This window comes from Neoarthrinium moseri, assembly GCF_022829205.1.
Source record: "Neoarthrinium moseri strain CBS 164.80 chromosome Unknown scaffold51_Wmoseri_CBS_16480, whole genome shotgun sequence".
Taxonomy (NCBI): Eukaryota; Fungi; Ascomycota; class Sordariomycetes; order Amphisphaeriales; family Apiosporaceae; genus Neoarthrinium; species Neoarthrinium moseri.
Window position 1 is genome coordinate 178,938 of NW_026055165.1, and position 24,996 is coordinate 203,933.

The following is a 24,996-nucleotide window of genomic DNA, read 5'->3' on the forward strand; positions in this document are numbered from 1 at the left end:
GACTCCAATTATTGGTCAGGGCTTCGTAGACGGATATGCAGAATCAAACTCGCTCGCTTGCGTACCACGCTCCAGGGCATTCTGGATAATCCACATGAAACTCTGAACTAAACGAGTCGGATCGAATAGTATGATGCCTTCAGAAAATTGATCGTATCTAGACGTTGCTACCGGATTGCATGTTTCTCGTTTCTGTCTGTGGATGCTGCTGAGTTGATCCCACCGGGCCAGCTGGAGCATAGAATCCGGCTAAGTTGGAGTGGTCGTTTTGTGAGTGCGGTACCGTAGACTTTTCGCCCAAAGGACCGGCTTGCGCGACGGTTGAATGAGCCTGAGGGGGCGCCATTGGATAGGCGCTACCAAACGGTATAGTGTTGACAGGGGCTCCATAATATGCCTGGGGAGGCACCATCATGACATTCGCTCTTGTATGATTGCGTTGATTAGTCTCAACACATGCACGGACGAACAGGACGAAGTGAATAAGCCTGGTCGAGATTAGTTTCCCATCAGACTTTGGCTGGAAGAGGGGAGCTTACGTTACAAAGGCAAGGAAGGCTGTAATGGCACGAAGCATGGGTATCGTGATGCCAGTCTTCAGGTCCTCGTAGCTACCTTCGCAATAGTCCTGGTAGTAGTAGCGATAGCTGTCACTATCTTTTTCGGCCAAGTATTCCTGGCAAGTCCTCAATTGCCTTTGGGCGCTGACGCTGGAGACTGCAGAGACGAAGACACTGAATATGCCCACAAGCCAGATGATAAGATCCACGCCCACGTGGGCTCCTGGATGAATGCCTCGACGAGCGTCGCTCCCGTGACGCTTTCCGCAAGCTCCGATAGTGATGAATTCGGCGATGTTCCACGCTGCGGTGAAGACGGCGAAAGGGATGATCCACAAAAAGCTTAGAGAGAAGCCGCTGTAAGATCGATGGGCAGCAAGGCCGCCTGACAAGCCTATCAAGATGACGCAGGAGACCAGAGAAAAAGCTCGTATTGCTATCTTGGTCCAGTGCCACGCTTTGCTGAAAGGTACTATGCGCATTCGAGGAGCGTATCCGGGCTGGGAATATTGATGTGCCGGATAGGGGGCTGTAGCGGGAGGCGCCGGACGTTGTTGCCCAGCAGGAGAAACAACGCCCGCGGTACCTGGCGTCGGTTCGCCAACCCTTGAACCCGTCATGCTGCTTTCTGGCAGAACTGTCGGCGATTCAAAATTTAACTGGCACTGATTTGCCTCTTGATTGCCGAAATGTGTGATCGAACCAGAGAGTGAGCGTCAATGCAAGAATAACCTTTCCGACAGTGCTGTGTACAGATCACAAGGTTTACCGTCAAATTGATAGATAGCGGCAATACGCGGGACACGTAATGAGACCGCGAGTGACAAAGGGATAATATAGTTAAAGATGGAGTAATAAAGGGTCAGTTGCAGAGAAACGTAAATAGGAGCGCAACATATTTAGGCAACAACATGACAAGCGAAGGAACAGGACTAGGAAGCGAGGACGGAAATTTTCGCGATGTTCGCCTCCTGGTTCTAACCATGCCAAGGGGGCGCAGCGTCGTGCCTAGGCCTGGAGATGACACGGACGGACTGTTTGCTGGCCAGTCTTAGCGACGACTAGACGCCTAGGAAGGGCATAGCGGCTCGTTGGTGGCATTTGACACCCATAGATTAAGCTCCAAGTGTAAAACTGTTAGCCTTAGCGTCCATCCTGCTGCCACTTCCCAGCGCCGTAGGAGCGCCTCTCGTGAGAGCGCAGAGCTACTCAACGTTGCAGCGGGTCGCGTTTGTGCATGTCTGGGGGTCTTGACCTAGGTATCCCAAGTGCATACAGTATATGACTCGCCATAGAGGTAGACGATAGCACGTAGCACGGTTGCGACGAGCCTCTGCGTGTTACCACGGCTAAACAGCTCAGGATAATTAGGTGTTCTAAAAATAGCCTTGCCCATCAATGCAGGACTGCTAAGATAAATGCTCACAGTGATGGACTGCACAATCCTCGAAAATGCAGCAGTCAACTTTCGGCAGAAATGGGCCGCACCGTACCGTCGGCCTCGGGCAAGTATTAACATAGAGCGGTTTAATTGTGAGCTTAAGTACGTTTTCACCTAACCAAGAAGATAGAGGCACCTCTTCAGAAGGAAGTGCGGCCTTCAAGATAGGGGCCGAGGCTCCACTTTAAAGCAAGCAGCGGTCGAATCCAGCTAATCCAATCATTGTAGCCTTGTCAAGCATTCACTGGTGCAGTGTGACACAAGCCTTGCAGCTATATCAGCGCGTATACAGGCAGCTGGCCCAGTGCACATACTCAGTGCACATACTCAAGAAGCCATAACCTTCGTCCTATGATAATGGTGGAATCAGGGCGAGAGGTTTACGCAAGTCTAACGCATTATAAAGTACAGACCGCTATGCTATGCTACAACAACAGTATTATCAATGGCTTCGCCACTTAGGCTTCGGGCCGGTTTTTATAGACGGCCGTTGTTGCCTCTGTTACCGCGTCCGCCAAATCCCCATCCAATCTGGTTGGCCATCTTGACATCCACACCGAGCTCATCAGCAAAGGCATATGCCAAGCCAGGGTTCTTCTGGAACCAGCGGCCGGCCATGACGACATCGATACCTGACTGCAGAACTTCCTCAGCCAAGGTTCCTGTCTTGATACCACCAACAGCTGACACCTGAATCTTTTCGCCAACAGCCTTCTTGATATCCCGAGCGAAAGGTGCTTGGTAGGCCGGGCCTGACTTGATTGCGGTTGCTGACTTGGCATGTACACCGCCCGAGCTAACGTCGAGCAGATCAACTCCTCTGTCTGCCAGCAGCGAGGCAAGCTGTGTAGATTGAGCAACCGTCCAACTCTCGGGGAACTCGGCCTGCGAGTTGGCGTCGAATTCGAACCAGTCGGTAGCACTGACGCGGACGAACAGGGGCATGTCATTGGGGATCGCTGCGCGGACATCTTCGGCGACTTCTAGAAGTAGTCGAGTTCTGTTCTCAAAGCTGCCACCGTAGTTATCGGTTCGCTTATTGCTGACAGGGCTCAAGAAGGAGTGCAGCAAGTATCCGTGAGCAGAGTGGATTTCAATGACATCAAAACCCGCCTTGACGGCCCTTTTGGCGGACTCCACGAAGTCTCTCTTGAACGTCTCGATATCCTGCTGGGTCATGGCCTTAGGCACAGGGTTGACTGCATCTTGTGGGATAGCCGACGGGGCAACAATCTCGTCGGGCCAGCCGCCGACCTCCTTGACAGCAACAGCGTTGGCGCTCAGCCATGGCGCAACGCAGCTAGCTTTACGGCCGGCATGGGCCAGCTGGATTGCAATCTTCTGGTTCTGGCCATGGGCGAACTCGGTGATGCGCTCCAATGGCTCGATCTGGCCGTCCTCCCAGAGGCCCAGATCTTGGGGCGTGATGCGACCGTGTGGCTGCACCGCTGTTGCCTCCATGATGGTGAGACCTGGGCCTCGCTGGATAATGCCGCCGAGATGCGTAAGGTGCCAATCGTTGGCATACCCATTCTTGGCAGAGTACTGACACAACGGGGGAAGGAAGAGGCGGTTCTGGAATGTGACACCACGGATTGTGAGAGGAGTAAACAGTTTTGTCGAGCCACTAAGCTGAGCGCCCGAAGCCGGTTCTTGGGCCGGTGTGAAGTACGAGATGCCGCTGGCAGCCTTGTTGTCGATGATTTCCGGCGACATGGCGATCGAGAGGGCTATGAAGCAGGGAAACCTAAAAGATTGTACTTGTTGAAGTTGTAGGTGGAATTCGACTGCAGAAATCGTATAGGCTACTTATAATAATAACGTTGCGGGAGAATCGAACTTTATATACAGTAGCTTACAAATGGAGTCTAGCGCAGGTCCTCAATATTCCGTCTTCTAGAATCAGCATCATACAGGGAGAATTCTTTCCCGCATTATGCAAGCAGCATATTATGGGTCAAGAGTGGACCTAGTTGCATGTTTTTTCCTCTCTTCGCCGAATCTCCGCATCACTTCCGCAACTGCTAGCTTCGCGGACCATCCAGATTAGCGCGCGGCCGCGATAGAATTGCCGGAGTGCCTCGCAAGCCTTGATCGAGCGCCAAAGTGAGGCGGGACAGTGCGAAACAGAGTTGGTGTGTAGTCAAGGCAATATCATCTGGTCGAGTTGGCATGGATGCTTCCGCTGCGAGGTCAATTGTTTGCCTTCATCTCCTTTCATCTGTGGGCGCTCTGTGGAGCAGCCAAACTGGGCCAGGATGACCTCATCTCATATTAAAGCCGAGATCAGCCTGGTCTCCCCACGGCCATAACAGGAAAGGAACACTTGGCCACCAAATGTGACACCATCCAAGTTGCTCATCGGTCATCTTGAATTGCCGTAAAGCTTCACATAAGCCGACGAGCACCACATGAGAGCCATTGCTGTTTACAAGCTCCTTGCCCCATTCCCTGGTTGTTTTATGCCAATTCGATAAGCTAAGTCCTCAGTATTCGTTGTTATAAAGCGTTGCAAACCATTATGGCGACTCGGGCTCATCCAGATGCTGTCGACCTGGGTTAGAAGGTGGTGATTTACGATCGTGAGCCATAGAAGTCGGCAACAAATTCCACAAAGTGTGTCAGAAACTCACAAGCCCATCCAACCGCATGCTTGCCGTACCAGGTAAATTATTGGTGTGGCTTCCCTCCATGTTCCGTGAGATATGTAATTAGAGTTGTGTCATTGGCCGCCACCAAGTAGGATCTTTCAGTGCTACCATAAAAGGCTTTCTGGGGGCCGAACCGAGGCAGATAATAGACGTTTGCAAATGTCCATTGCTGCCGTTGCAGAACAAGCCGAGACATGGAGAGCATAACACATCGCAACAGATGGCCTTTTCAGCCGCTTCGCATTGGTGTAATCCCAGTGAGGAACATGCCAGGATCCCTCCCATTATTAAAGCTCGGTGGGTAGGTGATGTTGGTAGTTCCAACTCAAGTTTCTCTTCACTGCATGGTTCCTCCTCTTTGCAAAATGGTAGACATTAAACTCTCCCCAAGATTGGAGTGCGGTTCCCTGGATAACCATGGACATCACCGTTGGCCACGTGACCAACACAGCTCTGGCTACCAGGAAACAGCTACTGAAAGACAAAAGGGAGAATGCACCCGACTTAGCAGCGTTAAAAATATCCTACAAAAAGCCAGCTCATTACTCACCTCTCTATAAACAAGCCCAGGTTTTGGCGGGATGGGCTAGCGCTAACAGCACTGATAATCATTGATCAGTGTTCGCGGATGCTCTTTGATAGAACAGTGCCTTTGGACCAAAGGCCTGAGGTGATGGACGTTTTGGAGGAGGAGGTTGGCAGCGTTGTCAGTTATGAAACCTCATCAGTATGGGGAGACCTAATTCTGGGCGAACAGACCGAAAAGACAAAGAAGGCATACAGAAACCTTTGGAAAAGGACACGCATACTGTCGCGTGCCATGTGGATTTCGGGCGGCGACAGCATTCATCATCAATACCTCGATATCAATCGGGAAGGTACACTTCTGGAGGAGGCGCAGGATATATTCGAAAAGCTCAAAATGATGAAGAGTGCACAACGAGAAATACGAGGTTTTCAAGGACTTGAATAGATATATAGAGCACCTCCATGCAGCAAGAACAATGAGAGGCACCGAAGTCGGTTTCTCTCCGGTACTGGGTCAAGGCTCGATCAATCAGGGGCAACACTCAGTTGATGTTAACTACCTAGAGTGGTAGAAGAGAAAGACTTTTCCCAATCGGAAACGGTGCATGAGGCTCAGTTCCTTGTCAATCTGATTGAGAATCGTCAGGCCGAGATCCAGGACCTCCAAGACTCGATAGATAGCATGTGTGTTAGTTGTCTCAACTTTGAGCACATCCGCATCGAGGATCAAGAAAATAGAACTCTTAATGCTGCATCGGAGTTTCATATCAATGAGGCACGGCTAACGTTGCAATAGTTGGAGGGCCTGCTTACTCTGAAGCAACAGTAAGCTTCAAATATGGAGGCCAAGGCGGCTACGAATGAAACGATGGGGTTCGGGTTGGATTTCACTCAATCAACAGATTGCTTATATGCGAGTCTTCAGCTGTACCCCAGGTGCTATAGCTTACTCATCTCCAAGTCGGGCTACCCGCAATCATCATCTTATTCTCAATTTCGGTGGCTTTCAGGGATCGAGACTGGTACAGATATCTTACCAGGCCCATACTCAAAGGATTTAGTCGAGTTGCGGCAGCTTTAAGTCAGACTGGTGTCGAATCTGGAGAGGGGTCAGGAGGGGTCAGGCGAAGGCAGACAGAACCAGAGCAACGCAATGGACAAGAGCGAACATCTCGGGCACGATTCAGGTGGACATCACATAAGGAGGGCCAAAGACCGGATAATCTGGATGTGTAGTTTTAGACTTGTAGTAAGCAGAGTGAGAATGTGCACGTTCCTTCGACTCGGCCACCCGCCTCCGTTGTTTGTCCATATGAAAAGGACAGTGTTACCTCTTCGGTCCAAAGCGAAGATCTGAGCGGCAGAAACTACACACCAAGCGCTGCTACGAGCAACATGACGGCGCTCTGTTGCCTTCCGATGGAAGTTTTATCAAAGGGACCCTGCCAAAGCATGCCGTATAGATCTGTGTCGCCAGCGCTGCTTGAGCGGGCGTTGACGTACATTGTGTTGGCATTAGTTGAGAGAAAGAGGCTGTAGGGCCTATCGGGGAGGTGAGCATTGAGTTTCGCAAGATTTCTGATGAAGAGTCCTTTGAACGACGCCGCATTTCCATCGGGACAGCCTTCGAGTGGACATGGCTCCGTCAGAATGCCCCCCGGGGAAAGCTGGGCACTTGCCAGCACAGCACCAGCGATTTTGCGCCCGAAGATAAGGAATTGGGCATCTCCTGTCGCAAGATAGAGCTGAACCAAGCCATCGAGAACGACTCCCTGATTGTATGTCCAGGTGGGAGCATTGTTATTGATGCAGGAATCGTTCGCAGCCTTCGTTAAACCATCATTGATCAGCCAACCACTGTTGATCATGCCGCTATCCTTGAACCAGTCCCACGCATCCAGACTTCTGTTGAGGGACGTGGTATCCCAGGGGATCATATTGTGTAATGTCGCGGTTAGTTCGATGTACAGCTCGTTGCTTATGGCAGCCTTGTAGGACACATCTTGAATTCGCCAGATTAGCCCCCCATTGCACTCAGAGAGGGTCCAGTACTGGGCCATATAAGCCTCGTCCTCCAAGGCGATGTCCAGGAACGACCGTTCGCCAGTCAATGTGTACATGCTGGTCATAGCCAAGGCCCACCAGCCAGTATCGTCGGTGCTCTCGGCACGGAAGTCTCCTCCCCCTTGCGGCCACCACGCCAGTGGCGCACGCTGCATGTTGATGGTATAGTTGGCATACGGCAAGTGTTCACGCGTACCACTCGCGGTCATGAAGTCCAAAGTTGCCTGAAGAGCGACACTGCTCTGCCACCACGCGGCGTCGGGGTCGCTCAAATCCCATAGCCCAGTGGAGTCGTCGTAGGCAAGCATCAAGCCATTGAGCGCAGCTGCTGCCTCCTTGATTCCAGTTCCCACGGCATATCCGGAGAGCAAGATACACGCCAGCAGACGATAGATCTGAATGGCTGTAGAGACAGACATCGCGGGCTGTGGATTTGGTGCCTGACTGAAGGTCGATCTCGACGTGTACGATTCGAAAGTGCTGTGAGGGCCTGGAGTTCGGTGGTAGCTTGCCAAAGGTCAAGAACTTAATCTTGCGATGTGCCGCTGGTCGGCATACCCGATCGAAAGCACTGCACGTTAGCGGTAGGCCGCGGAGAAGGCAACTCAGTCCCGTGCTGGTCAGTCTGACGGTGACCTGACAAGCGCATTATCATTTTTTGTTTGAGAGCAGAATGGCATTGGTATTTGAGGTGGACAGCTACCGGCCGGCGTTTCGGGCTCCATTGTGCCTTCCTCCCCAAAGCATGCAGTGAGCAACGTATGACCGTCCGGGTCATGCTCATGTCTGATCGCGGGTACTTCCATGGACACACTGCTACTCTGCCTCCTGCGCGTGGCAGACGATGAAATCGCCTCCGATCAAGGAGCCGTGTAGATCGCGCTGCTGGTCGCTCGAAACCATCCATGATGGCCCTGCCGGACTTGACTAATGGAGCTCGGCCATGCGCGATAGTGACGCTGTAGCCATAGCATAGCGTGAGCGCTTATCGACTATAGATGAAGTTCCGAACGCACCGCAAGCACCTAGCAGCGCAAAACCCCTGTGACCAGAACTCTTTGGTGGAGACTGCCCGACGTGTATCGGTGGTTGCTGTGGGGTGGGCTGTATTGCCGCTCTCTTTCTTTGTTGATATGATACTACCTAGGTCGGTCGTTAAGGACCCGACTGCGTTCGCCCACGTCGACGTCACAGCATCGTAGATACAATCCGGTCTGGTGTCGTATCGCAAGATATGAGACCTTGAATTGACCAACCCAATTCCTCCGCTGACCTTAGGTGCCTCGGTAGGTAGACGTCGTGAGTGACTATGCGTGTATCCCGGCAGCCATCTTTCTTCTTTTCGTCGACGGCGACGTTGATTACCAACAGCTGTGGCGGCCAATGGCGTTTAGCGTCGGTCACCCATGTTGCACCCAACCCAACTCGACCGTCCAAGCTGGCACATGTCTGGGATGGGGGTGCTATCAACTGCGGGGCATGGCTGCCCGCCACCCTACCTAGGTACTCTGGGGAGTGCAACCCAGCCGGGCTGTAACTTAGCGGGAAACCGACCACTCGGCGTGTCTCTTCTCAGAACGTGCGTGACGGAGATATGCATTCACGCGAATGCACCACCAGCCAGATGGGAAGGACTACGTTGACATTTGCGCCCGCCACAGGCCCCTTATCCTGCCATAAGAGGTCCATAGGAAACCCGCTACCACCTGGAGCAGAAACAAGGTACACCCGCAGCGGTCAATTAACCTAAGCAGTAGGCCCACGTGGAGAGCCCCGAGACGACGGAGAAAACAGTATGCATGGCCAGTCTCATTCAAAGATGGGCAGTCAGGGCTTTCGCCCTCTTGGGCATCGCTCTGCTCTTGATCTTTAACTTCTCTCAAAGAATGTTGCCTTTTTCTCCCTATACCCCCAGCTTTCTGACCCTGCTGTTCCCGGCCGCAGCGAAAGCAGCTGCCGATGTGGTTGACCTTGGATGGCATGCTCCGGCTCAGACTGACATCAACAACCTGACCACGGCACTGAGCAGCGAAGGCATATATGGCTTCATCTTCAATTCATCGGAGACGCCAGAGGGTCAATATGGCACGTACAATTGGTGCAATATGCCCCATGTGCGGACAAGAGAATACGTGAAGCCCAGCGATGAGTTCGAGCTGAGATACGTTGAGGTGGTGAGTTGATGCACAGGTGCCCCTCGACCTTCTCCCTCCCCCAGGCCACTAAGTCAAACGGCAGATTCAAAGGCACCACAAGAGGACGCCGTACGCCAGCAATGCTTTCCCAGTTGAACCGTATCACTGGGACTGCGATGACCAAGGGCTCTTCTTCTTTGGTCAACGTTTGCTCCCAGGAAGCGCCTGGGGAGCCTCTGCTCGGACATTCTGGGATGGCTACACATCAGACATCAACCCTTTCGTGCAATCCGGTTGGATTGGGTCATGTCAATTTCCCCAGATCACATCGACTGGGCTCGATGACTCCTGGACTCATGGCGCCGACTTGTACGGCGTCTATCACGACCTTCTTAAATTTTTACCAGGCAAGGACTCGGACTGGCAAAGCAAAGTACGGTACCGCGTCACAACGAATCAGATCACGTCTCAAGTAGCTGGTATGCTCATTGCCGGGACGTGGGGGACCTCATCCTCGATCCCGCTCCTCGTTCAAGCGAGCGCCGTCGACTCCCTAGAACCTGCCTACGCTTGCACAGTGGGTAGCACTCTGTTCTCCGACATCAAGTCGTCCGCCAACGCAGCATGGGCTGAGCACCTCACCGCTGCGGCAGGCCTGTACGCTGCGTTGGATGCCATTTCTGGGGTCCCAGCCTCGGACTCCGGCTTCCATGCCAGCTTTGACCATTACTACGATAACCTGTCGGCTCGGCAGTGCCATGCCAAGGCTCTTCCATGCAACGTGACCTCTGGATCCTGCGTCACCCAGGAGCAGGCCCACGAGGTCTACCGGCTTGGTCAGTGGGAGTATAGCCAGATCTACCGCGACGCACCCGTCTCGCTGGCTGCCAGTGTCAGCTCCTACGGCGTCTGGATCGCGGAGCTCGCCGCACATATGAGAAGTGTCATTTCAGGGACGAACGATATTCTCTACTTCCACAATGTGGCCCATGACGGCAGCATCAGCCGTCTTCTAAGTGTGCTGCAGATTGAGGAGATGGTATGGCCCGGTATGGGCAGTGAGATCATCTTTGAGTTGTACAAAAGGACGGACAGGAGCAGTGATTCACGTGTTCCACCAACGAGCCGACAATTGCGCTGGGCCGAGGGTCAAGGTGGCTTCTACGTCCGAGTTCTCTTTGGCGGCAAGACACTCAAGTCAAGTAACCCAAGCCTCGGGCTGATCAGCATGCTACCCGTAGAGACTTTGTTGGCCTACTTTGACGGCTTGGTTGGCGAGAATGCTAGCCTAGTCAAGGGGAAATGCAACGGAAGTATCAGTTTATAATGGCAGCATCAGCCATATATCGTAACTTGCACGCCTGTCTCAGACGCAATACAGATAAGGTCCGGCGCCAAATATCAGTCGGTCTGTGCAAAATCATCCCATCTTCCTTTCCTCAACGGGTCTAATTGCCTCAACGTCTCAAGCCAGGTTTGGGCCTCCTCGGTCAATTCCTGTTTCGGTCTGGTCGTCCCTTTGTCCTTGCACATGCCTTCCAACGCTATGCTGTACTCTAGCAAGGCCTCGTATATCCATTTCACATCTTTGTAATCCTCCAACAGATCCCGGATCTCTTCAATTTCGCGTTTTACGTAATCAGTGCGCTCCTCCAGCGTGAGGTCAGGCGCTATACGTGACCAGGATCTGGCGCCATATTTGTACTCCGGCAGTATTTGCGACATGAGGAACTGGTGGTAGTACCAGAGGCTCTGGTCGTCGGGGCCGACATTCAGTGCCTCCCTTGCCAGGTTGAGTTCGGCTTCCATAAACACCTTGCGCGCGACATGGTCAGCTTTCCGTTCATCCAGCACCCGCGGAGCAAGTTGAGAGCGGTTGTGCCAGGCCGAAAAGTTGCTCAAGTCCTGGTTGACCATCTTGGTCGTGTACATGAATTCTTGCTCCGCCATGCTTTTACCGTCGAGCACGTCACTCTCGAGGCGGGCTACTACGCGGCGCCGGTAGGACCAGGCATGGAAGTTGCGACGGTCCTTGGTGAGCATCTTGGTTACGAGGCCCAGCTCGGCAGTCCACACCTCGCGAGCTAGCGAGACGGGAAGCAGCTCGATGCATAGAGAGAGAATGTAGGACCGGTGGTTCCAGATCCAATAGCACTTGGGAAACTCAATGAGGAGCGGGATGGTGAAGGCAAGCTCAGACTGGAGAACGGAGGCGTCGTTGGCAACGTTCTTGGAGTTTCGCCCTGCCCCGGCGTCTTCTAAGATTTTCGTACTCTCGTCGTGGTCTGCCGCAGAGCGAGATGCAGCCGCTCCGACATTATCCTCATGTGCGGCATCATCAACTGTTGTACCATTCCGCCCATTCCTCGTACGTGGCTGGGACCTTGGGTCTCGCGGGGTCGCAGCCGAGGACGAGGGCGAGGAGCCTCCGGAAGGCGGTTTCGTAGTGGCGTTCACTGATGTACTCGGCGACGCCCTCGAGCGCCATGACCCAGGCGGCGGTCTGGACAATGAGCCAGAGATTAGACAACGTCGACGCACGTTCCATACTGTGTAGTACTCCGGGTTGAGGCGCAGGAGTCTAGTGGTGAGGTCAAAAAGGGCAGGCGAGGCGTAGTCGTGTGCTTTGGCCTGTGCAAGGAGCGCGTCAGCACGGGATGTGGAAACGGGTACAGATGCGCCCGGGACACGGGTTGAGAGGGCATACTTGCTCACGTATCTGGTCCTCGAGCCCGCGGTACTTGGCGATCCTGTCGAGGTCTTGCTGGCGTTGTTCGTCGGTGCGCCTTCGTGCGGTCCGCGCGATGCCGTGCGATCCTCCCGCCTGTCAGATCAGCCGGGTTCCTCTGACGAAATCAAACAAAACGGCAGACATACACTGGCCATGTCGGGGGGATGGGAGTCGGAGGATGGAAGAAGGGCTCACAGCTTCGCCCGGGCGCGATGTGATAGTCGTCGACTTGAAACTCGGCTTTCGTTCAAATCACAAGCCGGCGTCGATGGCAGGGGACCGACGCTACCTCCCGGCGGGGTTAGATAGCGGTCCTGCCGCCTAAACACGGCCCCCTCCCCACTTCGACGCTCTTGACACGCTGGAAGGCCGCCGAGGTATTAGCCCCGCGGGTGACCTCAGGGCTACCTGGCCCCGCGCATACTCATCTCCAGCCCTGGGCTGGGTTAGCAGGAACTTAGGCATCCACCTACCTACGGAGCACTGCAAATACGGTACTTGCGTTGGATCTCCCGATACCTACGTACGTAGGATCGTCGAACCCAACATGAGCTACCAGGTATCTACCTAGCTAGGTACTTGGCAGAGGCCGACCTGTAATGAGGGTTTACCTACAGTTCTGTTCCTACTTCAAATAGCGACACAGATTCCCAGGACAGGATGTTGGTACCATCGCGGGTTTTATGACCTACCTACATAGCGCGGCGCTCGTCATTGAGACCGGATATGGGAAACGTCGACGAACCATGCTTAAGCAGAGGCAGGATACATTGATATCCTTTGGAAGTCCAAGCCTCAGAGAAGCGCCATAGCATTGTCTTATTTCCAACCGACATCGACTGTAGTTGTGACCGGGAAAACTATGCAGCCTGCATGCTGCGACTTAGTAATGACGGCGCGTGAGACCGGGGCACAGTTCTCCCATGACAACATCACCGATTACCAATCCCGCTCGCCATATGCGCGTATAAACCCCCAACTCGCCGTCCACGCAGACCAGACCATGCGGCTGTATCCAGTTGGCTCCACAGTTTGATCGCATATACATACGCACAGTCCCTCAGCCCGCCACTCCGTTGCTACTTTCAATCTGATTACCTATCGCCTACGTCGGGCCACTTACACGCTTTCTACCTTGGACACTAACATGGCTACCATGAAGGCTCTTGTCACAACGGAAGGCCACAAGGCTGCCGTTCAAGATGCGCCGATTCCTGTGCCTGGCGACGGCGAAATTCTCGTCAGGATTCATTACGTGGCCCAGAACCCCACAGACTGGAAAGCCGTAGCAGCATCGCCAGCCGGCCGTGTTGTGGGCTGCGACTTCGCAGGCACCGTCTCGAATCCTAACGGTTCCTCCTGGCGTGAGGGCCAACGCGTCGCGGGATTCGTCCAGGGCACGTCTGCGAAGCCACCACGGGGCGTCTTTGCCGAGTACGCCGTCATTGAGTCCTCGCTCGTCTTTCCCATCCCTAGTAGTGTGTCATACCAGGACGCTGCTGTCGTTCCTCTGGCGTTCGCTACAGCCGTGCAAGCATTGTTCCAACGTCTCGGTCTCCCGGAGCCCAGCAAGCCTGCCAAGTCGGCCTTCCCGATACTCATCAATGGCGGAACTAGCTCCGTCGGGAAGTATGCTGTGCAGCTGGCCAAGAGGGCCGGCCTTTACGTCATTGCGACCGGAAGCGCCAAGAACCACGGATTGCTCAAGGATCTGGGCGCGGACGCGGTTGTTGACTACAAAGACCAGGACTGGGTCGAGCAGATCCGCAAGCTGAGCCACGATGGCCTGGAGTACGCCTTTGATTGCATCTCCGAGCTAGAGTCAACTAAGGGCGTTGCTGCGGCTCTTTCACCCACCAAGGGTGGGCATGTAGTCTGTATCCTGCCGCGCAAAAAGGAGGAGCTGGGCTCCGAGCCGACATTTACCAAGGTCAAGGTTGAGAGCACGATAGTGTATACCGTTTTTGGACGGCCTCTCAGCTACGGCGCATTTGATAACATAGGTGGGCCGACGCCGCAAGACAAGGCATTCTGGGAGAAATACCTCAGCTTATTGCCCGAGTACCTGGAGAAGGGCACCATCAAGCCCAACAGGGTGAGGGAGCTTGGTGGCATTGGCGATATCTTGAAGGGCTTCGAGTTGCAGGCACAGGGCAAGGTCAGCGCGGAGAAGTTGGTTTACAAGATTGCGTAAGGGGCACTTGGACGGATGTTGCGTGTACGAAGCTAACAATCAACCAACGACGAATGTATAGTTCCTCGCAGCCATCGAAGCTATAGTATGATGCGCCACAGTACTTGTCCATTGCTTGCTGGCGGAGAGAATGAGCCATAGGCATGTGACGATCCGAGCTGGTTTCTTTATGGCTTTATCGTGATAGGTTCACTGGTGATGGCTACGAACATGACGAGGGCGGCTTATCAGATCTCAATACCATGGCATAAACTTCAAACCTCATGCAAATACACTAGGCTTGCGGAGATGGACGCCATCTACTCTGAGCGGCCCCAAACTCGGTAGTTGTTTCCGCCGCGGGGATTAACATCGCAGGAAGCTTCTGGTTATCAAGAACAAACCACCACAGCACCTTCCTTGCACATTCAAGACGACTGAAAGTTGAATCAGAAAGACCACCCCGCCGCTTGTAGCAGCACGCCTCTGTCAGCTTGACGGAACATGTTCCGTGCTGTCAGCTTGATTTATCGCAGGGCAGGCCGACTCTGTGACCCCAGTTCTGTCCTGCATGTTGCGGATAGACTGGTTTCATTGAGCCCTGCTGTTTGTCAATAGTTTATTTCATCTCATTCGTTCTTTCGAGCACTATTGCTTCTCGCATTATTTACGCGCCATGGAAGAGAATTGCGGCCACCCGGATACGCCTCCCAGATGCAAATCCGAACCTCCCACGTGGTAGAATCACCAAGCCAAAGATAATGCACCCACTTGCAAGACCAGGCCTCGGCTACAAATACAAACCACCTTCCTTTCAAATCGTCCAAGAGGTGAAGACATAGTTCCGCCTCATATTGCCGCCGAGCTACGAAGTTCATCTATCAAGGGTTGTGTGTCTAGAGATGAGACTGGGCGGCTCCTGTCTCCCGACGTGTTCTTGGACGGGAACTGGTCATCCTCCAGCTCAACCACCAGCGAAATCCCGAAACAGCATGCTACGCCAATCCGAATTGATCAGGCTCCGGATGGGCCAGCTGCAGACTTCCCTAGCACCATCCCTCGGGCCAACATATGCCGCCCGGGGCCACTGTCATCGTTCTGGACAGACTCGGTCGTTACACGAACACGAAGGCGAAACTCGGTTGAAGAGACCCCAACAAGACGAGGAGTGCCAACTAGATTCGGTGATCGATTCATTGCAGGCAGAGAGGGATCTGCGACACTATCAGATCGCTTCAGAGCCAACAAACCGCCACATGAACTCTCTACCTCAGAACGTATCCTTCGAAGCGACGACGCTACGGCCGATGCATTTTGTTTCCGGCCTCGAACCATGAGGTCAACTGGAAGCAGATACAGAGCGTCGAGATCAGATGGAAGTGACAGGCGAACGGGTAAAACTCCACTGATTCCTCGTTTCCCCTCGGGTAGTTACCCTGGCGCTAACGGCTGAGAGGTACTGTGCTTGGCTTCACACCAAATAATGCCACGCATTTGACAACCCTCGAACGTCAGGTATGAGTGTACTAGGCATGTCATATTCCTGCCTGCTGACAATAATCAGGTAAGCGTTGGTGCGGTCTGGGCGGTAGGTGGCATTGCACCTGGGGGTACAGCCGTCGATGGCGGTCGGGGCCGGTACCTGGGCAGCGGCACCAATGCGCCTCTATTTACCATGCCTTTTGCTTCTTCGCGCCCAAAGTCTGAAGAGAAACAAGCAAAGCACGAAGCAAGGCTAGCACAAGCGCTAGCTCTCGACCGTGCGAACCGGACGCTCGTTCATGATGGTTACTTAACTTTCCCTCGATGTAAGAGCGAGAAGAAGCATCGGACTACGGTAGCAACCACTAAAACGATCTGGAGTGGCACAGAATGGATTCACGATGGCAGCCTCCCCGGTAAATCTTTCCTATACGCGTTCATGGCTTTTCGTTGCTGACTGGGGGCAGAGGCTCTAAAGGAGGCGCGCGTGCTGCCAAATGCTCCATTCAAGTATGTTGACCGGGAGGTGTCTTTGAGCGTACATATCTGACTTTCAGCAGAGTTCTCGACGCACCCGGTCTTCGAGACGACTATTATTGCTCCATAATGGCGTATTCGCCTACGTGCAATACCCTCGCCGTTGGGTTGGGCGGGCTCCTATATGGTTGGTCGGAAACGACAGGAGTGACCTTGCTGAACGCCGGGATTGAGGATAGTTCTTGGCTCACCTCTGTTGCCTTCTCATCTAATGAGGGAGGTAAATCAATTTTGGCCTATGGCCGATCCAATGGCCATTTAGGGTTACTCTCACTCTTCGACAGTATGCTTCCCCGACTTGAAGCTCGGCACCCCCATCCCATATCTTGCCTCTCGTGGCGACCCGTCACGACGGCCCGGCGATCACTAAGCCCATCAAACCCTGGAGGAGCCGCGGTGAATGCTGAAGATCTGATCGTAGGTGGAGAAAATGGCGACATATACTACTACTCCGTGGAGTGGCCTGGCTCGTGGGAGGTGGCTCGGGACGGCTGGCCGGGGTCAATGACTTTGTTGGCTCGCATCAAGGTCCATACTCAACAGATCTGTGGCCTCGCTTGGTCGCCCAACGGCAATCAATTTGCTACTGGTGGCAACGATAATCTGTGTTGTCTTTTTGACGTTGACAGAATCCTAAAGCCTGGGTCGAAAGACGACAACGTACTGGGCGAGGCTTCGCCAACCTCGCATACTCGGAGACCTGAGGCATCAATCTCAGCATCTGAACTTCCCGGTGTTTTGAGAGGCAGTGCGAATGTTGATATTTACTCGCCCACAGTGTCGACTTTAAGTCCTTTGTCACCGGCTCTAAATGCAATACCCATGGGTTCTCCCTGGAATGGATGGTCACCGGTGACCTCGCCATCAGCTCATATCTCGCCTTCATTTCCAAGCCAGCCTATAATAGCGGCGGCTAACGTTCTTGCGTCCCCATTCATGTCTCCAATCAAGACTTACGGAGAACCCGCGGCCTCACAGATATGGAATCATCTAGCGGCTGTCAAGGCTATTGCATTCTGCCCTTGGCGTCCACAACTCATTGCCACTGGCGGCGGGTCGAACGACAAAATGATTCACTTCTTTCATACGACTTCCGGAGCAGCAGTTGCTACCATTTCTGTCAGTGCTCAAGTCACCAGCTTGATATGGAGCGTCAACAAGCGTGAGATCGCGGCCACTTTTGGGTATGCTCAACCTGACCATGCCATACGCATTGCCGTTTTTAGCTGGCCAGATTGCAAGATGGTTGGAAGTGTTAAGTGGGATGGCGAACACCGAGCACTTTTCGCCGTGTCCTACCCTGGCGGGCCAATCGGCGTTTCTCATTCATCACTCTCTAGCTTCACTGACTCAGCTACTCGCGACACAACTCCAGCCGATGGAGATGGCACCGAAAGCGCCAGAGCGAATGTCGCAGAAAGGCCAAGAGCCAAAAGCAATACTTCCGTGGAAGGCTGTCTGATCGTCGCGAGCAGCGATAAGAGCGTAAAGTTTCACGAGGTATGGGGTACTGGTCGAGGAAAGACCATCACTGGAACTGGACCTGGCATACTTGGGGGCAGTGACATCATCGAAATGGCGGAGGGGATTGACAAGGAAGGTGATATTATTCGTTAAGGGTGAGAGCGGGGAGGCTCAGCTTGAAGTCATCGGACGAGCAAGCCGCAAGTCGAGATTGCGAATGCATCTTTCTGTTGGCATAGGTAGAATAAGCAGGCTTGAGTATAAACGATAGTGGTATTTGACAATCATGCCAGCTATTGAACTTCAGGCCACATGGTTGTTGACCTAAATAATCATGGATATCGTCACGTCATCAGAAGTTCGGCCTTCTGGAGTGTTGAATAATTACGCGGTGTACTCGTTGCGATGCAGCTAGGAGCTACAAGACTAGTCAGTGTTCTGGAAAGCCCGCTACAAGGAATTACATGGTCTGCAAACAAACTATGCCTCATCCCGGTAAAAACCAAAAGTCGACGTTTAGGTTCTCGGCATTCGCAAGCTGATTAACTTCCGCTAGAGTACGACACATGCGTGACAGCCGCACTGCTTGGTCGCTTAGTGTTGGCCGGACCCATTGGTGCACTCAGCTGCTCAATCGGTCTCCAAAAGTAGTTCATACCAGCATAAGGCGTGCTGAAGCCAAAGGCTGTTGCAAAATTGCGATGAGTCACATACAAACCGCCACGAAGATATGAGGTTTCCTACTTGACCGCGTGGACATGAACATCTCCGTGTCGGTTGTCTTGCCACCTAACCACTAGGAAGCAACGTCACCTTTCATGCTCAGGCGAGCAGGGAGGACTAGCCATAATGTCTGGTGCATTCGAGGTCAGAGCGGAGTCGTCCAGTCCAACAGCAGCGAACTGCGAGGAACTACTCCAGCAGGGCGCTATCGCCCATCCAGATCCGGATATTTCAGGTGCTGGAGTAGTGCTAGCCTTCATTCTCAGTGCATACATCACCTTTTTCATGGTTCTGGTTGTTTACCTCGGCGGTCTGGTAGACTCTACCCTGCTGAGGCCTGTCGATCGCCAAATATTTCATATTCAACCATACTCGCCAAGTCGAAGACGACCCCAACTCCATGCCTCTGTTCGCAAGGCTGTGCTTGCCCTGAGTGATCAGCAGATTGTTACGGGCATCGCGATCATGGGTGCAGGATTCCAAGGGCTGAGAACAGGTAGCATATCTGTCTACCACTTCCAGATTGTACTGTACTTGGCTTGGATGTCGAGCAGCGTGCACCTTTCAGCCATTACACTGCTAGGAACCTACTTGCAGGAGCATCGAGGTATAATGATATGGCGTCTCTGTGGCATGAGTATATTATTGGTTATGCTCATCATCGGACTCGTACCGACTATCAGCAATGACTGGGGAATATTTTGGTGGAATGGAATGGTAGACGGAAGGACAGGATGGGCCATTCCTGCCAAATGCTTTTGGGGCAAGCTCTGGGGGGATGGTGTTGGCCCGGATGCACCTCTAGGCTTCATCATCCTGGCTATCAGTTATATCTGGAAGGTTGGCGGTCTATTCAGTATTACAAGCACGGCCTACAACCGATGGGCGCGAAGCCCCTTGGAGACTCTCCTGGTGTTATTACTGAAAGTCCCCGCTACACACTCAGACAGCGATATGCATCCGCGACTCTGGCTCTGGCTATTTCGGTTAATTCTTGGGATTGCTCTCCCACTATTCGTCATACTTGAGTGTGTATCCTCTTTTGCGGCTTCCCTCTGGATCTCTTTGACTGGTCTGTTATTCGGAACAATCCAGGTTCTGGTACCGCGAACTCAAATGCAGCCTTTAACTGGATCTTTGGAAAATACCTGGGGGTTTGGACAATTAGTCCCTTTGATACTACTGATTCAACCTCTGGGAGCAATTATGGAGCATGTTTGGACCAAAGATCAATCTGGGCTTCACCGTCAAGACACTAATCATACGCGGGATGACGCAGCTACCTCTTCCTTCGCAAATCCATTTGAACTGGACACTGGAGCAAACGGGAAGTCAAGTCTCATACAACTTATATCTGGACGATCACCGATCTCTTCTTTTTCGATCCGAGACAAGAAACAGGAAATGAAAGCCCTGCTTTTCTCAAGCAAGCTGTTTGCGACTCTCGTATGGCTCGTGCAGGCAGCTGTGGTCACTATTTGTGTTGTGGTTTTCTACTTCGACGCAGAAACCATCGGTAACCAGAGGTCCAACAACTGGGAGTTCATTCTAGAAGCAATTGCTGCATTTGCTATATTCGGCTTCCTAATGACGGTAGTACTCTCACCGTTCAGCCGAACGGGCAAACTGTAATGGGCCCTCATATTTTCATTCCTCTGCGGGGGAGGAGCGGAGAACTGGTTACGCCTTGCTACGGTATAATACCAAATCTTCCTTGGAAATCTGGACTTATCAGACCTATAGAACAAAATATGACACAGACTATATAAGACCAGAAGAGCAACCATACGCTGCAGTTCATCTTATGCCATTTGACTGTGGAATCGAACACTGCTAGTCGGGATTCGCGAGGCCCCAACTCTTCATATACCTTGGAAGTATTATATCCAGCGTAGCGATTGCTTATAACAGTTCTATATTTGCAGTGACTGTCTCAGGCGACTTCAAATGTGCTTTGGCTAATGGTCTCCGCTGAGATGCAATATAATTTTCAGTGACACCGTAAAAGTGAAGGTGTCCTGGCTACTAAGAATACAAAACTGAACATGCAGACAGGCCAGGTCATAAACAATGTGCATGTTCAACGATGCCCAGAGAAGTTGATGGCTCCAATATAAAGCCACATATAACATGGGAAAAGGGGGGAGGGGGAGGGGGAAGAGCTTGGCAATATTATTTGTGGCGGCGGAGCATTGTGCAGGAGCTCTCTTACTACATCCTATTAGAGATTCAACGTAGACATGCTGCCGGACAACCCAAGACAAATCTGATTTCTCTAGAATATTACGCACGTTTGAAAATCTCTCATTGATCAAATTGAGTTAGCTTAAAAGTGGTATTTCGAGGCGTCCAGGGGAAAGGGCTTGTTGTAACCCTTGCGAGGGACAGACCAAAGACGTGCGACAAAAGACGTACGTGCCACGAACAAGAATAGAACAAAGCCAGCAAAGGCCGATATCAACGCCGCTTATGGCTACACCGAGACACTGAAGATTGGACACCATGAAGGAAATCTTTTAGAACTTGGGATTGAGAATGTATGACCAGATCGCCAAATTAACCGTAGCGATTAGCGCTTGTTACAGGTCTCAACAGTGTCAGCACTAAAAATATAAACGCCGCGGATGCTGCCCTGTGCATCTAATTCATTTACTTGAGGCTGCGCGAAGTAACCTCAGTGGGCACAATGGCACGTGTGCATCGGAGCCGATTCCTTCCGTTGTTCAACGCCCTGGCACTGGCCCTTGTCGTGCATGTTTACTGCAACACCACCTCCAATAGGCAGCCAGGCGGACGTGATATACATACCGTACAGGACCTACACAAAACCAAAATAGTCAACTGCGCAGTAACGTATCGCACCCATTAGCCACTGCTAATGTCTACCCATCTTTCCGGCTGGCGGCAAAAGCGGGCAGAGGAGACGATCGTCCCAGGTCGTTGATAAGGCTGTCAGGTCGAGATCAGATTGCCCCACGAGGCGGACGGGCCTCACGGGTATCTGCGACAACATACGCTATGACCTTAGCAAACTAGGGAAAATCGGGGACAACGTGCGATGCGAGCTGCAAAGATCTGCTGGAGGCGCCGGGCGGCAACCCCAAAACCGAACCATAAACAGAGCCAGACAAGGCAGTGCTGCGAGGTCCGCTTTGGCAAAGCTTCCCTTGCCTTCTTCTTGGGGAAGACTGCAGATACGGCACCATCGTTGCATCGTTGGCAAGTAGGATAAACTGGAGGAAGGGCTCGTTTGCTCTGCCGCAATAGGCGCGGGGGTCTCACCCCTGCAAGCCACGGCCTAGCGAGATGATTGTCACTACTCTGCTCTGATGTTTCATGGGGCAAACTTTCGTCTGCGCTCCTTTTCGCTTTTATGGTATCTTACTTGCTCAATGTTTCCCACTTGAAAAGTCTGGCTCTTATGTCCCTTCTTCGCCAATTGGATCCTTGGGTTGGCGGCATCATGGTATTTTGCCGGCCTGTGTGCACTGCGCCGTAAGACACCCACGATGGCTTCCCATCTTCCTACAGAGAGCAGCACCCTTTCTCCACTGCCAGAACTTCTACGAGATGGTCTGATTGCCGTAACTGTCTTCGGCTTCCTTTCCATAGTAACGACGACGCTCCTCATTACCTACATCACGTATCGGCTAGTCAAATGGGAACGGGTGGTACGCCGACCATCGAGCCGGAGAACGGAATACAGCATCGAAGATTACCGCAATTGCGCAAGGAGTGACGACTTGTCCCTCGGGTTAGAAGAACGGCACTACCATCAACTCAAAACAAAGTCCAAGGAACCACTCAGCGAGCCGGCCACACCACTGAAGCAGGATGAGTTCCCTACAGCTGCGAAGTTAGATGTGAAGTGGAACCCCGTACTTATGCTCGTGTACAACCTGCTATATGCCAATCTGATGGAGGCGCTGGCATTTTTGCTGAGTGTGGCATGGCTCAGACACGATGGCATCATCGTACCGTCAGCCGCTTGCTGGACACAAGGCTGGTTCATGCAGGTTGGCAAACTAGTATCAAGCGGCATGTTGGTTCTAATTAGTAAGTCGGTGCCTTACTCCTGGCGTCGTAATATCGTTGTAGAGATTGGTATTCGATTCCAGACCTATAATGATGGCATGCTAGTGTACCATCTTTCTGACCGTTTGGCTGACTTTATTCTCTTAGGTATTAACTCCTACTCAACGATCGTGCGAGGATACAAGCCATCGCGACGTGTTATATATATCGCCACGGCTGCCGTCTGGGTTATTGCAATCACTTTGCCCTTAAGCAGCGTGCTGACCACAAAGAATGGTATCGATCACGGTGGATTCTATGCTAGAGCTGGTGCCTGGGTAAGCCGTACTCATTACCACGTGTCCGTAAACTAACCCAATTAAAAGTGCTGGGTGAATCAAGCCTATGGTACGGAGGCATTGTGGCTTGAATACTTCTGGATTTTCTTGGCCATGGGCCTGACGGTACTACTTCTCGGCGTCACTCTTTTCTCAATGCTTTGGAACAACCAATCTGCTCGCCATTTGCCGTCGCAGGTTTCTGCCACCGCAAGCGGGATGGAACTCAGAGAAAAAGACGAACCCCCGAAGCCCTCTGGGCAGCACCCTGCCTTCTTGGCCTATCAGGCCATTTATATTCTGTGTACAGCCCCGCTCGCAATTAGCCGTATGGCTGCTATGGGCGGCGTAAAGGCCGGTTGGACATTCTACAGTATTTCAGGCTCTCTTATTGCATCGCATGGTACGTTTTTATTGCACCTTTCAATCTTTTGCGTCATATCACCACAAAACTGTACCGGTAGATGGTGGCATTATCCAAACTTGCAAACTTATATCACAACCCTTGTTTGTTGGCTCCTGGCATCTGATACGTTTTAGGATGGCTGAATGTCTTGTTGTGGAGCACCACTATCATCTTTATAGGGGATCATGACATTCGAGAAACCGGACTCGACTGGTTTTCTTTTGTGCGTACGCCAGAGAGAAGGTATGGAAATCTGGTCTTGGTTCGAGGAGGCCAACAGCCTGAGGAGCTCGATCCGAAGGATTGTTACAGCTCTTGGTGGTGGCCTTGGCGGTTTACCGGGCCTGACACAGCTGATGGACTTCCTGAACATCATCATCACCGCACTGTGAGTCAAGAGTCTTTCAGAAGAAGCATAGGTGCTCAAGAAGATCACAATATTCAGTTGGAAGTGGTGACAACAGTAGTAGTGGAGGACGCAGACTTGAGCAGCCTCGAGCAAGGGTCGCCAAACAGCCCCAAAGCGAGGCAGCAGATGTGCTCTACATGATAGTATCTGCCAAGGCATATTGGTTTTCTCTAACTCTCACCCCAGTTTCCCAATACGCGACTTATGCGAATGCTAGACTTTGCCAAAACTACTAGTAAACTGTCTGACAAGCTCCTATGCTCGTAAGTCTTTGTTGAGTACGGAAAACGACTTTAATGCAGCGACATTGATAGCCCTTCATTGCCGCCCATGCCGACTCCTTGAATACCAGCTACTATTAGACTACGTCAGACCTCCGATTCTCTCGCTCGAACATGAACTCGGCTTATTGATATCCTAACAATTCGATATTGTTTCTCGGGGTTTTGAATTCGGCGTCATTTTGACTTTGTAACTGGTTAACATTCTTCCGTCGTCAGGCCTGAATTAAGATAGTCCAATTGACGACGCGGGACGCATAGGATACATATAAGCAAGGAAGGTTATCGAGCCCTTCAACTTATACTGATCCTTCGGCCACATGCGGGATGCCAAGTAGGCAGCCCACCAATGTTGCTTATGTCTTGCAATGTTGAGCGCCCTTGAAGCATTGTACCGAATGCCTTAGAGTTCAATCCGAAGCTGTGAGCCAAACCTGATACACATCATTGACAGCTTCCGAATATGCAATAATCCCACATCTTCATTTTTGCCGAACGTCGGTGACACGTCGAAAGGTCATCTCGCACCACAGCCGCCAGGCTAGAAAGATGTTTCTACAACACGCCATTGATTGTCAGGCCTCATTCATAATACTGGACACCTATATTGATGATGTCGGGGTAATGTAATCTAAATCATAATCTACTGCTAAGGCTTTGGCCCCGCTGACGTTGTGGTTTCATTGCACTATCCGCCCAAGCCTAAGTACATTAGGGCAACACGCTTGGATGCAACTGGTTTGTAAATTGATGGACGAATATTTCCGACTGTGTTGTACCAAGTTTGGATTGAAAAACGTAATTGCATCCATACTTTGGGCAGCGCTACATGTATATCGGCCTGAGATCACCACTGTCGCTGGTGGGATACCGTTGCAGGCCCAGCCAGTGTTGGGTACCATCATATTGATCTGGGTGACTACAGCGCTTTTTCACAATCATTTAATGATATATTTATTAGCTTTATACGTGGGAAACATTATGTGTTGCAGAAAGCGAAGGTGATAGCGATGATGTGAATACACCAAGCCTAGCATCATCCCGGCGGAATGGGATCAG

The 24,996-nt window shown here is 52.2% G+C and overlaps 9 protein-coding genes across 9 annotated transcripts; 5 read left to right on the forward strand and 4 right to left on the reverse strand.

The window, feature by feature from the left end:
- Window positions 1–157: 157 nt before the first annotated feature.
- JN550_010234 (uncharacterized protein) lies at window positions 158–1,180 on the reverse strand (the record flags this gene model as incomplete). The annotated part of the gene is made up of 2 exons (XM_049308465.1): window positions 158–488; window positions 540–1,180. 2 exons carry the CDS (start codon window positions 1,178–1,180, stop codon window positions 158–160), a joined length of 972 nt encoding a protein of 323 aa, XP_049167808.1.
- Window positions 1,181–2,478: 1,298 nt separating this feature from the next.
- Window positions 2,479–3,717, reverse strand: JN550_010235 (uncharacterized protein; the record flags this gene model as incomplete). Its single annotated transcript, XM_049308466.1, has 1 exon — window positions 2,479–3,717. One exon carries the CDS (start codon window positions 3,715–3,717, stop codon window positions 2,479–2,481), a length of 1,239 nt encoding a protein of 412 aa, XP_049167809.1.
- Window positions 3,718–6,547: 2,830 nt separating this feature from the next.
- JN550_010236 (uncharacterized protein) lies at window positions 6,548–7,663 on the reverse strand (the record flags this gene model as incomplete). Its single annotated transcript, XM_049308467.1, has 1 exon — window positions 6,548–7,663. One exon carries the CDS (start codon window positions 7,661–7,663, stop codon window positions 6,548–6,550), a length of 1,116 nt encoding a protein of 371 aa, XP_049167810.1.
- A 1,467-nt stretch (window positions 7,664–9,130) lies between these two features.
- Window positions 9,131–10,706, forward strand: JN550_010237 (uncharacterized protein; the record flags this gene model as incomplete). Its single annotated transcript, XM_049308469.1, has 2 exons — window positions 9,131–9,418; window positions 9,483–10,706. 2 exons carry the CDS (start codon window positions 9,131–9,133, stop codon window positions 10,704–10,706), a joined length of 1,512 nt encoding a protein of 503 aa, XP_049167811.1.
- A 74-nt stretch (window positions 10,707–10,780) lies between these two features.
- Window positions 10,781–12,265, reverse strand: JN550_010238 (uncharacterized protein; the record flags this gene model as incomplete). Its single annotated transcript, XM_049308470.1, has 5 exons — window positions 10,781–11,664; window positions 11,723–11,882; window positions 11,930–12,010; window positions 12,087–12,203; window positions 12,257–12,265. The coding sequence occupies 5 exons, from the start codon at window positions 12,263–12,265 to the stop codon at window positions 10,781–10,783; spliced, it is 1,251 nt and encodes a 416-aa protein (XP_049167812.1).
- A 992-nt stretch (window positions 12,266–13,257) lies between these two features.
- JN550_010239 (uncharacterized protein) lies at window positions 13,258–14,304 on the forward strand (the record flags this gene model as incomplete). Its single annotated transcript, XM_049308471.1, has 1 exon — window positions 13,258–14,304. One exon carries the CDS (start codon window positions 13,258–13,260, stop codon window positions 14,302–14,304), a length of 1,047 nt encoding a protein of 348 aa, XP_049167813.1.
- A 1,654-nt stretch (window positions 14,305–15,958) lies between these two features.
- Window positions 15,959–17,919, forward strand: JN550_010240 (uncharacterized protein; the record flags this gene model as incomplete). The annotated part of the gene is made up of 3 exons (XM_049308472.1): window positions 15,959–16,181; window positions 16,233–16,275; window positions 16,326–17,919. The coding sequence occupies 3 exons, from the start codon at window positions 15,959–15,961 to the stop codon at window positions 17,917–17,919; spliced, it is 1,860 nt and encodes a 619-aa protein (XP_049167814.1).
- A 696-nt stretch (window positions 17,920–18,615) lies between these two features.
- JN550_010241 (uncharacterized protein) lies at window positions 18,616–20,121 on the forward strand (the record flags this gene model as incomplete). Its single annotated transcript, XM_049308473.1, has 1 exon — window positions 18,616–20,121. One exon carries the CDS (start codon window positions 18,616–18,618, stop codon window positions 20,119–20,121), a length of 1,506 nt encoding a protein of 501 aa, XP_049167815.1.
- Window positions 20,122–21,998: 1,877 nt separating this feature from the next.
- JN550_010242 (uncharacterized protein) lies at window positions 21,999–23,639 on the forward strand (the record flags this gene model as incomplete). Its single annotated transcript, XM_049308474.1, has 4 exons — window positions 21,999–22,545; window positions 22,672–22,841; window positions 22,890–23,348; window positions 23,427–23,639. The coding sequence occupies 4 exons, from the start codon at window positions 21,999–22,001 to the stop codon at window positions 23,637–23,639; spliced, it is 1,389 nt and encodes a 462-aa protein (XP_049167816.1).
- Window positions 23,640–24,996: the final 1,357 nt, after the last annotated feature.